This window comes from Pezoporus flaviventris, unplaced genomic scaffold (assembly GCF_033815535.1).
Source record: "Pezoporus flaviventris isolate CSIRO_AGI_PZ_B2104156 unplaced genomic scaffold, CSIRO_AGI_Pfla_v1 ptg000036l, whole genome shotgun sequence".
In the NCBI taxonomy this organism is placed as follows: Eukaryota; Metazoa; Chordata; class Aves; order Psittaciformes; family Psittacidae; genus Pezoporus; species Pezoporus flaviventris.
This window is the reverse complement of record NW_026892584.1, coordinates 27,323,516-27,337,243: the sequence shown is the minus strand read 5'-3', so window position 1 is coordinate 27,337,243 and position 13,728 is coordinate 27,323,516. Positions and strand designations below refer to the sequence as shown.

Sequence of the window (13,728 nt, the reverse complement as noted above, 5' to 3'; positions counted from 1 at the left end):
ATAATATTTATGAGTGCCACACATCCAAGTTCTCTCATTATGTTGGTTTTACAGCAGGAAAATATCAAATTCCTGCAGTAAATATTGTTATTTTCTAATGCTTGCTCCAAATTAACTACTGTTCTTGTTATTCACATACTCCCTGTGCTCATCTCCTTATCTACCCATCTTGCATACACATGCACGTGCATAGGCAAATTCATCCCCAGACAACTTCTCCCCCGTCCTGCCAACAGCTCATCATATCAACACTACAGCACTGAATGAGGAATTACTTTTTTTTTGGTGTTTTTTTTGGTGGGTTTTTCTTTTTTTTTTTTTTTTACTTTATCCTAAAATACGAAGCCAGTATTTTGACAGTGACAGATCATAAGCATCACTTTGCAGGAGCATCTTAAAGAGAATGGGGGGGGGGGGGGGGGATCTGCTTCACCATTCTTCCATTCCAGTGGAAAATGGATTTTTCCTTCCCTTCCCCTCCCTTCCCTTCCCTTCCCTTCCCTATTCCTTCCCTACCCTTTTCCTATTCCCTCCCTTTCTTTTCCTATTCCTTCCCTTCCCCTCCTTTCCCTTCCCTATCCTTTCCCTGTTCCTTCCCTTCCCTTCCTTTCCCTATTCCTTCCCTTCCCTTCCTTTCTCTGTTCCTTCCCTATTCTTTCCCTTCCTTTCCCTATTCCTTCCCTATTCCTTCTCTTCTCTATTCCTTCACTTCCCTATTCTTTCCCTACTCTTTTCCTGTTCCCTCCCTTTCTTTTCCTATTCCTTCCCTTCCTTTCCACTCCTTTCCTTTCCCTTCCCTACTCCTTCCCTATTCTTTCCCTATTCCTTCCCTTCCATTTCCTATTCCTTCCCTTCCCCTCCCTTCCCTTCCTTTCCCTCTTCCTTCCCTTCAATTTCCTATTCCTTACCTTCCCCTCCCTTCCCTTCCTTTCCCTATTCCTTCCCTTCAATTTCCTATTCCTTCCCCTCCCTTCCCTTCCTTTCTCTATTCCTTCCCTATTCTTTCCCTATTCCTTCCCTTGCATTTCCTATTCCTTCCCCTCCCTTGCCTTCCTTTCCCCATTCCTTCCCTATTCCTTCCCTACTCTTTTCCTATTCCCTCCCTTTCTTTTCCTATTCCTTCCATTCCTTCCATATTCTTTCCCTATTCCTTCCCTTCAATTTCCTATTCCTTCCCCTCCCTTCCCTTCCTTTCCCTATTCCTTCCCTATTCCTTCCCCTGCCTTCCCCTTCCTTTCCCTGTTCCTTCCGTATTCTTTCCCTATTCCTTCCCTTCCATTTCCTATTCCTTCCCTTCCCCTCACTTCCCTTCTTTTTCCCATTCCTTCCCTATTCCTTCCCTTCCTCTCCCTTCTGCTTCCTTTCCCTATTCCTTACCTATTCCTTCTCTTCCCTTCCCCTCCCTTCCCCTTCCTTTCCCTATTCCTTCCCTATACTTTCCCTATTCCTTACCTATTCCTTCTCTTCTCTTCCTCTCCCTTCCCCTTCCTTTCCCTATTCCTTCCCTTCCATTTCCTATTCCTTCCCCTCCCTTCCCTTCCTTTCCCTATCCCTTCCCTTCCTTTCCCTATTCCTTCCCTATTCCTTCCCTTCCCCTCCCTTCCCCTTCCTTTCCCCATTCCTTTCTTTCCCTTCTGTTCCATTCCCTTCCCTCTCCCTTCCCTCTTCCCTTCCTTTTCCCTTCCCCCTTCCCTTCCTTTTCCCTTCCCTTCCCTCTCCCTTCCCTCTCCCTCTCCCTCTCCCTCTCCCTTCCCTTCCCTTCCCTTCCCTTCCCTTCCCTTCCCTTCCCTTCCCTTCCCTTCCCTTCCCTTCCCTTCCCTTCCCTTCCCTTCCTTATTCTTTCCCTTCCCTGTTCCTTCCTTATCACTTCCCTTTCACTATTCCTTCCCTTCCTTTCTTCCTCTCTCCCTCCCTCTGCTTGGTTACAGCTCCTGACACTCCCTATGGAGGCAGGATTAATGTCATCCATGAGACACAGTCCCTTCACTCAGTCTTCCATGACATGAAAAGGCTTCTCTGTATTTTTTGTTATTATTATTTTGATGTAAGCTGTTAAAACATGGAGAAAACACAGTCTGCTTATGTAAAGATAAAACCCAGGCTGGATCCTGTATCTCTATTGCAAGGCTCAGTCTACTTTAAATTGATGAGTTGAGGGAGCATTGGAGATTTTTATTCTCAGTAGTTGTGACAGGAGAATGAGGGAGGTGGGAGTGAAAGCTGGATCAGTTCTGAGCAGCTTTCCCTCCAGTTCCGCCGAAGATGTCTCTCGGTGGTTTGTCACTGCAGATCCAGTGCCTACAGGCTTGGTTTGCTCCTGCTTTTATTAGTGACACTGTTTTTTCTCAGAAATGTTGAATCATGGAAGTTATCTGGGACAAAAAAGTTAGGTCTGATGAAGAACCCTGCTACACCTGCGCAGCAGACAAACACAGCCACTCTCCTCTCCTCCAGGCCTCTCTCCCTAGACACTGAGACATGAAACATGTTTCAATCTTGCTCTGAACCTCCAGGCAAAGTGAGAGTCTCTTTTGGAGGAGCAGAATCTGTGCTGAGAGGCTGGCTAGTAAGCCCAGGACCTGAGATTTGGTTAAACACATCTTTCTTTGACTTTTGACCAGAGCAGAGTTTGCCTGCCTCCAGAGGCAAAGCTGCAGCTCAACAGCTCTCTTCTCTCCCTTTCTTCTCTCATGGGTGGCTCATCTGTGGGAGCGAGACAGGGAGGCTTTTCATCAGAGCTGGGAGGGTGCTGCACGGAGGTGTGTAGGAGAGCGAGAGGCTGCATCTGTGTAGACAGTACAAGGGCTGTGTAGGTGGGCAGAGTGGGGTGAGGGTGGGCAGCTGTCAGAGGGTAAACACATGTCTGCAAAGCTTCTACCAGCATGCCACAATGCCCAGGCACCACCTGCCCAGCTCAAATCGTTTCCTAGCTACCTGCTGTTGTGCAAAGGTGCCCTACAAACCCAGGTTGGCTCTGAACCTGCAGAGATGTTCCCTCATTTTTCCTCTTGCCTCGTATGCTGGTTCCAACTGGGGCAGCTTTGGGGCATAGGGAGACACACTGCAACCTCATCCTGCCTCCCACATCCACACTGCGGGAAGGAAAGATGCTCTACTGTCTGGGAAGAGCAGGAGGTCCCTTTCCACCCTTCTGCTCTCCCCGTGGGTCTGTCAGAACCTCAGCGCCCCAGGCAGATCTCGGCACAGCCAGGGGCAGGTGGCGGGACCCGGCGCAGGTGCGGGTGGTGCTGAAGGGAGAGCTCCAGGCCATCGAGCGGGGACGGGCCGGAAAGGGGCACCGGCAGAGACAGGAACACCGGTAGGGATAGAGTCGAGAGAGGGAGAGGACCAGGCAAGAACAAGTCTGGGGAGGGAGGGAGAGAGAGCGAAGGAGAGGGAGAAGAGAGGACAGGGACTGAAAAGCACAGAACAAGGAGAGAGAGACAGGCAAAGAGACGGACAAACACGGGTCGAGAGGGTACGGCAGGCACAAGGCCGAACCGGGCGGGACAAGAAAAAAGGGAAAGGGAGAGGGAAAGGGAGAGGGAAAGGGAGAGCGAGAGGAAGGGGGAGTCCGCGGCAGACGCCGGGCTGTGCTCCGGCTTGGCTGCTGCGGGGGGCTCGGCATGGCCGGGGGTCTCGCCTCGGCGGGGGGTAGCAGCGTCTCCGCCGCCGCCAGACATGCCGGTACCGGGCGGCCCCCGCCGCCCCTGGGGACAAGGGGACTGCAGGGTGGCGGCGTGCAGCCCCCCGCGCCGCAGGGACAAGGGGAGCCCTATCCCCCCGGCCATGGGGCTCTGCAGGCACCGCAGCGCTGAGGAGCGCTGGGGGTGCTGGCGAGGGAGTGATTGGTGTGCCGGGGCACTCACATCGCCACCCGGACGTCTCCCCTCTGCGTTTGGTCCCCCGGGCTTTTCTGTGATGCAAGGCAATGCAAGCTGAGCCCCGGGGCCGGGGGTTCGGGTCTAGGGTGACCGTCAGGCCAGCGGAGATGCGCCGTGCCCGATCGGAGCCGGGGCTGCGGGGCCGCCCGGCTCGGTAGCCCCGAGCCGCAGGTTGCATCCGAACAGCACTTGACCAGCTGTTTCGTGCATTTTCTAATTTCGTGCAGAGCAGGGCAGCGGTCATAGAGGTAATCTGTAGATCCGTGGCTTTAAAGGATAAATTAGAGCATTGGATTTGATCCGTAATGCAGTGGATTAGAGCAACCTCTCCCCCCTCCCCTTCTCCCCCCCCCCCCCCCCGCCCCCCCGCCTTTTCAATTCACTCCCCCCTCCTCCAGCACCACCTTTTTTTCCTCTCATGCAATACCAAAACTGACCCCGCCTGGCAGAGGGACTCTGCTCGGCGAGCAGAGCGGTGCCCGCACCGCCGGCACACCGCGGGAGCCGCCGCTCCCCCCGACCCTCCGCAGCCCCTCCGGGGCACCGCGGCTGCAAGTACCCGCGGCAGGCGCCGGGCTGGGGGGACTCCTCCGGGCGCTGGGGAGCGGTCACTGCCCACGGGCTGTTCCTTTGTCCCAGCCCGGCCGCGACCGTGGGGCGGCGGCGGCGGCGACTGAGAGCGGCCCCCGGAGGGCATTTCCAGGAGGCAGCGGGGCCGGGACCCGGCAGGAAATGGAAGGATGAAGTGTGCAGCCGGAGCGGTGATGTTCCTTCTCTCCTTGCTTTCCCCTGCAGGAACGTAATCCGCAATGCTAGTTCTCAGGTTTCTCAATGTTGTCGCTCCAGCCTACTTCTTGTGCATCTCCCTAGTGACCTTCGTCCTCCAGATCTTTCTCTTCATCCCCAGCATGTTCAGAGACCCTTCCACCACCCCACTTTTCTCTCCTGCTCTGCTGCATGGGGCCCTCTTCCTCTTCCTCTCAGCTAATGCCTTAGGCAACTACGTCCTTGTGATCCAGAGCTCCCCCGAGGACTTGGGCAAGGGCTTAAATTTGGGCAAAGGATCCGAAGTGGTGGCGGACTGGCTGGATGGAAGCAGGTCCCCTGGTTCAGCCTTGCCCAGCACTCACTTCTGTAGACTGTGTGCCAGAGTCACCCAGAGGCATGACCACCACTGTTTCTTCACAGGGAACTGCATTGGGAGCAGGAACATGCGAAACTTCATCATGTTCTGCCTCTACACCTCCCTGGCTTGCCTCGATTCCCTGGTGGCAGGCATGGCTTACATTTCTGCTGCACTCTCCATGTCCTTTGCGAACCCTCTGGCCTTCCTCACTCTGCTGCCTCATTCCATCAGCCAGTTCTTCTCAGGTAAGGACTCCTTCCTCAGAGATGAGGAGCATGTTCCTTCTCCCAGATGCTTGGGTTGCAGGGGATATGATCTTCCTCTGGTAGCTGTGTGGGTCAGCTGTGGTGGGGAAATGGGCCAGAGGGACAATTGTCTGTGTTCAACAAATCTCACTTTGCAGGCTAGAGACAGCCTTTGCAAAGGACTTCATTTCATCTGAAATAGAGGCTGGGACTTACTCTGGATTGCAGACACAACCCGATTTCTAATGCATTAGGTTCTGGAAAATGCCCCATAGCCAGCTTGCCAGTGATAGAATAGGGCTATCTGTCATGCAGGAAGTGTGTTGCGATTAGATGGAGGAGAGGGATTTCCTCTTTGTACTGCAGGTGAGGGGGATCTTTTGCCTGGCCTGCATGCAGAGGTAGGGAGGACTGTAGGGTTTTGTATCCTAAAAGTCTGCAGGTTCCCCTTATCCGAGTCAAGATACTCTCATTCTCTTCACTCAGGTCCACTCTCCCCCTTCACTATGGGGGGGGACTATGCTGACAGCCTAAACTCTTACTCTGTCCTGGAAGTGACTGCTGGAAATGCCCTTTCTCCCTCCCTGCCCCCGCAAGCAGCTCATGTCTTACACGCTTAGATCAGCTTTTGTTAGACTAAAATACATATCCCATATATTTTAGATTTGCAGCTTCAGTAAGCAGGGCCTGGAGTCTGTTTTGGCTCATGCACTGTCACCAGAAATGTTGAATGGGATCTGAGTGTGGAGTCTGCTGCTGGGAATACAGGAGCCAGAGAGGCCCTTTAGCTGTTCAGATTCCAGCCTGGGTTTGCAGGATTGCCCTCTGAAAACAAACAAGTATCTCTCTACTTGGCAAATTAGCAGATTTGTCATGGTAATCACTGAGAGACAATAAACACGAAATCCTGCCATGGCATTTTTATGGAGTCCTTTTTCCAAGTAGAAGAATTTTTGTAAATAATGTTGCATGAGCTTCACTAACATTAAAAACACTGGAAATGTTTTTCCCTTGTGCCTAAACTCAGCACAGCAGCCTGGGAGGGAGAGCAGGGGTGTGGGAGGAGATTATCAAGGAATTAGTTCTCTCTCTTTGACTCTGAGGATCCATCTGCACCGAGCTGGGTTCTGGCATGTGTTTGAAGAGCCACTGAAGTGCCCCAGCTCTGGTGTCAGCAAGTGCAGTGCCAAAGACAGCACGTGGGCAATGGTTGAGAGGGACACAGAGGGCTGGGAGCCAGAACACCCTCTGCAGGCAGCAGCTCCCACCCAGCCTCTAGCTCTGTCAGGGTGAAAACTGCTGCCTCACAGAGCAGTATATAGTTGTCTTGGTTGCTTGGGAGGCAGGGCCTGCCAGGTTTCTACCGGCGCAGTTAACCTCCAGTTCGGGAAAGAGAAACAGCCCAGAATAGTTGTCTATATAATATTTTTCAGCTAACATAACTATTACTTTAGTGTTGTAGGATCTAAACAGAGCATTGCCATAGTAGGGAAAAAACTTTCTTCGTCTCCATCATGCTCTCTGCACTGGAGGAGGACTAAAAGAAGGATGAAGGGTGAATATGCTGGACTTATGTCAATTGAGTGTTCACTGCTTTCATGCTGGGAAAAATTTCACTTGGCTTATTCTGCCCAGACTTTGCTTGGACATGGATTTCAGAATCTGACCCAGAGTCTATAATTTCAGCCTGTGATTCAGCTTTTCTAGCATAGATAATGTATGGCAATAAGATTGAGATCACAACAGCTCAGCTAGAGCAAAAGTGAATCTGAGAATAAAATGGGCTGTGGTGATGATGGACGAATGGAGGGCCTTTTTGTAAACACAGGTCAGATTGGATCCATAAATTCTAAAAAATGCTTTATGTAGGTAACCTGAATTAAAAAATCACATATCTGAAGAGCATGGCTCAGAGATGCTTAATATTTGCAAGGGGATTCAAGGATAATTACTTTCTTGATGTTAAATTTCATCAGCTCATAGAAATAAAGCTTACAGCTGCCTTGTAAAAGCTCTAAAGAAAATAGTTATCTTTCTCCATATCCTACCTGAATAGGAGCTGTAAGAAAGAACAAATGTCTGTCCCAGTCTGGTCCAGTAAAAGAGGAGCAGAGAAGCCCATATTTAGCTTAATCTATCTACCTGATAGATTAAGATATTCTGACAGAATTAGTATGAGGATTTTTCATCATCCCAAGGGGCTTGTTCTTCCCTTGCTGTATTGCTTACGAAGCCCACTGAGCTGAATGGAATCTAATGAGAAGGGAAAGACAACATTGCATTTAGAAAAAAACTGAATGACTTCTGTGCCTTTTCAAGTGAGGACAATCTCTGAAAGCTTGAGACTGTAGTTAGTGTCCTTACAAATCATCCTCAGAGAAGCCTGCTAGCTGAGCCCAAAGCTTGATGTGATTGTCACTGCTCAGCCCCTATCTCTCACTTACAGCACTGCCAGGTGGAGAAACTGGGATTCACAGATTGCAAAACTAAATGACACCACCTAATCCAGCCTTCTGTATAAGAGGCAAGAGATTCTTATTCAGCCACACTTGCATTGAACTTCAAACTGGAACAGCCACGCACCTGTTTTATGCACCACACCTCTACCTTCCATGTAATCCCTGCTCCAGAAGAAATGCTTTTGTAGGGCCTTAGAGCAACAAGAGCTTTTACCTGCCCAAGCCCGTCTGCCCCATGGTCTTCCAGAGGGACAGGAGCATGTGAGAGCTTTTTCATTGCTAAGCCTCACAGGAACCAGTGAGAGGACAGCCACTATTTATACCAGTATTGACATGCATTTAATTTGCTTTCTGTGCCTTTATATAAACATGGATATTTAATAATATACCAACATACACAGAATATGTGTGTACACATTCATATGCACACACAGAGTTATTATTTTAATGGGTTTTAGATCTGCCTATGCACTGTAAGGTCACCCAGTGATACCTGCTATTATTCTATCTTCCAGAAGGAGTTCTAAAATCATTGTAGAGGAAGAGGCCCACAGACTATTTTTATTTAACTATATTCAACATAAATACATACTACAAAAGCTGTTGAATTAGGAGTTTCTGACCTACAAAGTATTTTGAGTATTCTAGAAGCAGCTTTAAAAAGGGTATTTGGATTGTATTTTGGAAAGTTTTATGTTTCTGTTTCTTGTATTCATATGAAAACTGTCTGTGCTCAATGGTAGAAAAGTAATTTCTGTTTTATTTTTCCTTTAACATTTTTATTTATATATACATATATATATATATGCACATAGCAATATGAGAGAGAAATACCAGTATTAATGCACATGGTAAAGCTTCTGGAAGCATCTACATGCTGTAGGACCCACATCTTTTTTCAAAAGGAACCTAGAAATCTTAGATTCACTGTGATGAGGGAGTAGATCCTTAAGTAAATTAACCAAACTTCAAAATAGTGCTGAAGTCTTACAGATATGTTTCACTTCTGACTGAATTTGACCCTATAATCTAGAATATAACAGCAATAACAGCAAAGGAGAAGTGTGTGGAGACCATTATCATTTTATTATTTCCCCAGCAAGGTCCATTGCATCAGATGCTACAAAGGAAACAATTTTACACAGTTAGAGGAACCAGCCTGTCTCACTCCTAACTCCGTGCTTGTGGTGAGACAATATAGGCAGCTTATCTTGGGGCTGAGTGTTACCCTGGCATGTGAAGTGTGTCTGAACTCTTTCTCTTATTGTCCTACCCCCCCCGACTCTTGTCCTGCAGGAGCTCTCCTTAGCTCTGAGATGTTTGTCATCCTCATGCTCTACCTCTGGCTTGGGATTGGACTGGCCTGCGCTGGCTTCTGCTGCCACCAGATACTGCTGATCCTTCGTGGGCAGACGCGGTACCAGGTGCGGAAGGGGATGGTGGTAAGAGCCCGGCCCTGGAGGGAGAACCTGCAAGAGGTCTTTGGCAAGAGGTGGCTGCTAGGACTACTCATCCCTGTGCTGAACGTGGGAAGTGACTGCCGTAGGCAGAAAGAGAAATAAAATTCCTGGGAACGTGTGTGTGTATCCCATGTACACACCACCTTCCCTCTTCTCTCCCACTGTCTCCTGGATCACTAAAGAGATGGGCTACTCCATCTCTCAGGATTGCAGTCTCCGTGGGAGGAAATGACTGGCTATCAAACAGAATAAATTTAGCATATTAACAAGGAGATCACAAACCACGTAGATGAAGAGTTACTGCAGCTTAGTAGTCACATCAGTGCACCTGCATATGTGGCAACAGTCTGTGAACTAGCAGAAAAATTAGTCAGACCCTTCTGTGGCTTCCTGCCTTACTCCTCCAGCCCCCAGCCTCATTAGCCACCCTGTATAGTCCCTAATGAACCGCAGCAGGAGCTTCAGAGAGCGTGGGCTGTTGTGGTAGACTGCAAAAAGGGTGTCTGTTCCATAGGAGGGATTTGCAGGGTGCCTTTTCTGGCTCTTATATACTTGAGGTGACTTCATAGTACTGAGAAGCCTTTAATGACAGAACTGCAATGCAATCAAGCTGCCTAGGAGCAGGATATGCACATGGCTAATGCGGCAGGCAAACCTCTCCAGAGGCTAGAAAATCAGGGAGAGAAAGAGAAATTCAGAATTTGTCATTTCTGTTCTTGATCTGCTCCCTATGCAATGGTAAGTCAGGACTGCAGCTCTGCTACTTATTTTTAGCAGTCCTTTGCCCAATGACACAGTCCAGGCAGAGCTGCCCTTCTGATGGGGAACAGCAAGCAGATAAATCACAATCAGACAGAGGCACAAGGAGAGGAAACCGCAAAGGTGAATGAAAAGGCTGTGTCTGAGAAGCTGTGAAATGAGGCAGGCTATGCCTGCCTGGGAGAGAGAGAGAACAAGTGTGGGTACACAGCGAGCTGTCAGGAGGGTGCCAGGAGCCCTGCTGATGTGTCTGAACCCTGCAGGGGGCACCTGCACCATTAATGCTGTGAAGAGCTCAAAATCCCAGCAGATGGGGAGGTTTTCCAGCTGGTCAGGGTGCTTCACTTTGCGCTAAAACAAACAGAAAGATGTTTACCTCGGACATCCCTGCCACACCATATTTACAGGCTCTCCAGCGCAATTCCCTCTTGCACTGCTGCAGAGGGGTAAATTCCTCCATGTTATAACTCCATTAAGGAGGTTAATGGAATTACTACAGGGATTAATCAGCCTAATGTGTTGGTTGTTTTCTAGCTGCAGCAACAGCCCATGAGATCAGTGCTGAGATCCTGTGCTAATAGGTGCCTTAAGAAAGGATACCCTGACATCTCTACCAGGATCATAGCACTGGATTCCCCAGCAGCTGCAGCAGGAAGCCTCCATTTTGGCAAACTGCATTGGCTTATGTGGGCTGGGTAGGAATCCATTGCTTCTCCTTAATAGGCTGGGGAGTATGCGGACAAGTTGTGAAAAATGTTATTTCTTCCCCAGAAACTCTCTCAATGCATCCCAGGTAGGGGAATGCACTTGCTTTCATTCTTGCATTTCTCATGAGGAAGAACAGAGGCACTCATTCCTACAGGCTTTGTAAGCATCTTATACCACTTGACACTTGCATACACGTTTGGATCAATAACAAACTCAGTCTATTGTGATGAGCAGAGTAACCATGAAAGTATACTGGAAAAACCCTTAGCTGGAAAATTAAAACATGTAGGATATACGTCCTTCCACATTATGTGTGTTCACATGAACGTACTGCTGTTTCCATGTGTAATATGCTGTATTTCACTAACAGTGAACAATAAAAAGTGTTCTGCTTTTTTTAGGTGAGCTGTATTGTGCTTTTTGACAGTTCATTAGCTGTCTCTGGACATTGGTTACAGCATACACACGGACATGTCGAAGGAAAAACTTAGGGTTTGTTTATTGGCCTTGCCATATAAGTTTGGGTAAGTCCTTTCACCCTTCCTACTTTAATGTTCAAATTCATCTAATAACCAACTTGCAGATCCATTCTAATTTCTATTTATAAATGACACTGTCAACCTCAACTGAAAGCTATAGAAAAATTAAGCTATTACCATTGCCCACAAACAGCATCTCAATGTAAATTATTCCTTACTGGCACAATGGCATCAAGGTGAGCAGACAGTCACCTTGTTGCTGGATCCAAAGCCAGTGCCTTGTGCCATACACCTTGCCTTGGAAGGATTCCCAGGATTATTCTTATTCCACAGACTGGTTGATCCAGCTTCTTTTCTTTTGTCTGTTTCTAAAAGCAACAGGCTCCAAACATTTCAGCAGCAGCTTTCTCACATAAACAGAAATTATGGTTTGATACCCTCTCCCTCTGCTTTTGATGTTTGTTTGGCACTGCAGTCTCATGGCACACAGCACCTGCAGCCACGCTGTCTCAGACTTAAGCTCTTCAGGGTCGCATGCTGAAAAGGGCACAACCAACTCAGAGTTTTGGTGGGGCACTCTGCAAGGACAGCCCCCATGCAGCACAACAGGATTAGCTGCCCATGAAGGCCGCTGCCTCTTCACACCAGGGTTGGATTGCACCCTGCCCTTGTGTCAGGGTCACAGATGTCTGCCCTCACTGTGAAGTCTCAGTCCTTGCTGGAGCACAGGCAGATCCCAGGTTGAGTAACTGCAGTGCAGCTCCATACAATTATTCTTTCTGTCAGACACCTGTGTTCCTGCCTGCAAATTGCTGTATCACCATTTTATGCAGCTAAACAGTTTCTTTGCAGCAAACTACTGGATTTCAGTAGTGGTGGGACTTTCAGATGGATACAGCCTTTACAGTTATGATCTTCTGGGATGAAAAGAGCTATAAAAATGTAACATTAGGCTGACCCTGTATATTGGCTTATTTCTCTGCTTGTTCCCAAGTGTGTGGAGTGCCCTGTTTGGGGTAGAGTAGTGGTTCTGCAGGAGCAGTTGAGAGTAGCTCTAATTATCCAGCCACCCTGACATCCCTTCCTTGTCATATTTTGTGCTTCCACTTACAGAAATCCTTGGCAAGAAAATGTAACAGGGCTCAATGACTGTGAACAGAACCTTTGCTCTTAGCTATGATTTAGTAAATGAAGGCTGAGCTGAATGGCAATGTCATAAAGTCTAAATCTGTTCGATGGCTCTGAAGTTTCAAAAGGATAAATAATAAAAGCTTCTCATTTTCTGCGCTTAGAGAGCCATTACTTATTATTTGCATTTTATTATATAGCAGCTGCAATAACAAATGTATTTTGGAACATGATTTATTGTGACAATGTTCTAAATACTTATAAATGTTTTAAAAATAAAACACTTTGGGCTTCTCTGGAAAATCAGATGAGCATCAATTCTTGTCTAATGATGCTAGTGGCTGAAGTAAAAGATTCCTATTGCTTAAGACGTTGGACAGAAACTATAGACTTTTGCTTAGTGGCTTGTCTATTTTAAGTGTGGCTATTTGAAAAAAAAATGGTGGCACCTCTAAGGTGTCAGAATTCTGCCCAATGACAGCATAAAACAAATTAGGGGATGCAACTGGGATGCAACACAGAAGTCTGATCTTATATATAGTAAGAATCTCATACAAAATAAGTAGATGGCTTTCCTCTTCATACTACACTATTAGGCAGTGCTCAAGGCCTGCATGCAAAAGGTCTTCATTGGACATCCTCAGAGATTATAGAGTTAAAACAAGAAGAGCCTCAAGCAATAAGGCACAGGGAACATATGAGAAAAAGATGACGTGAAATAGCATTTATCTTTTTTAAGAAATAGCCAACTAAAGGGAGATGATCACAGTCTAAAAATACTTGCAAGGAGACAGAATAGATGAATGAGGAGATTCGTTAACTGTAAGGAAATAGCTGGAGGAGGACGGGCAGTCTTGGGTTGAGGGAAAGAAAAGCTGAGGTCAGAGCTTAGGGTATCTATCTTTAAAATAGTCAGAAGAGAGCAATCAAAAAAAGTAGCCCCAGTGAGAGCAGAAGTGATTTGAAGTTGGTAGGGATGATGGACTGAGAGCCATCAGGCAGTGGGAGGTATGACAACAGAATTCAAGTTGTCTTCATTGATTGTTGACTGAATGGATACAATGAAAGGCCAGACTGAGAAAACTGATTTCTAATCAATTTCTGCACAAAACATCTAAAATCCCATTAGAGCCAAAAAGGTTTTCTCTCTTGAACAGCAAATGATGTTACAAGCAGGAGGTGCATGGGTAGAAGTCTTAAGTAGCAACAGCAGAGTCTTTATAGTTCTCTTCAAGTTATTTAAAGACTATCCAGAACTGTTATGATTGAAGTAAAGCAATGGCCTGCTTGCTCAGTAGAAATAAATAAAGGGAGAAGAAAATGTAAAGAATATGTGGAGTCTCTGTGCCCTGCTAGATATTTAAATCAATGGAAACACAATGTCAGATAACTTTTATTAAGACAACTTATATTAAGGAACACTAAGATGTTCTCTAATAACTACATGTCCATGTTGAGGTTCTCTGCTTTTCCAGCTCTT

At 47.4% G+C, this 13,728-nt stretch overlaps 1 protein-coding gene across 1 annotated transcript; it reads left to right on the top strand.

Annotated features, from left to right (window-relative positions):
• The first annotated feature begins 4,279 nt into the window (after positions 1–4,279).
• Positions 4,280–10,187, top strand: ZDHHC22 (zinc finger DHHC-type palmitoyltransferase 22). Its single transcript, XM_061463664.1, has 2 exons — positions 4,280–5,255; positions 9,011–10,187. The coding sequence occupies exons 1-2, from the start codon at positions 4,694–4,696 to the stop codon at positions 9,274–9,276; spliced, it is 828 nt and encodes a 275-aa protein (XP_061319648.1). The 5' UTR covers positions 4,280–4,693; the 3' UTR covers positions 9,277–10,187.
• Positions 10,188–13,728: the final 3,541 nt, after the last annotated feature.

Bases quoted from the DNA above. Each gene is read 5' to 3' on its own strand.
- ZDHHC22 (XM_061463664.1), top strand. From the start codon at position 4,694: ATGCTAGTTCTCAGGTTTCTCAATGTTGTCGCTCCAGCCTACTTCTTG. The intron at 5,256-9,010 runs GTAAGGACTCCT...CTTGTCCTGCAG, and splicing joins CATCAGCCAGTTCTTCTCAG to GAGCTCTCCTTAGCTCTGAG.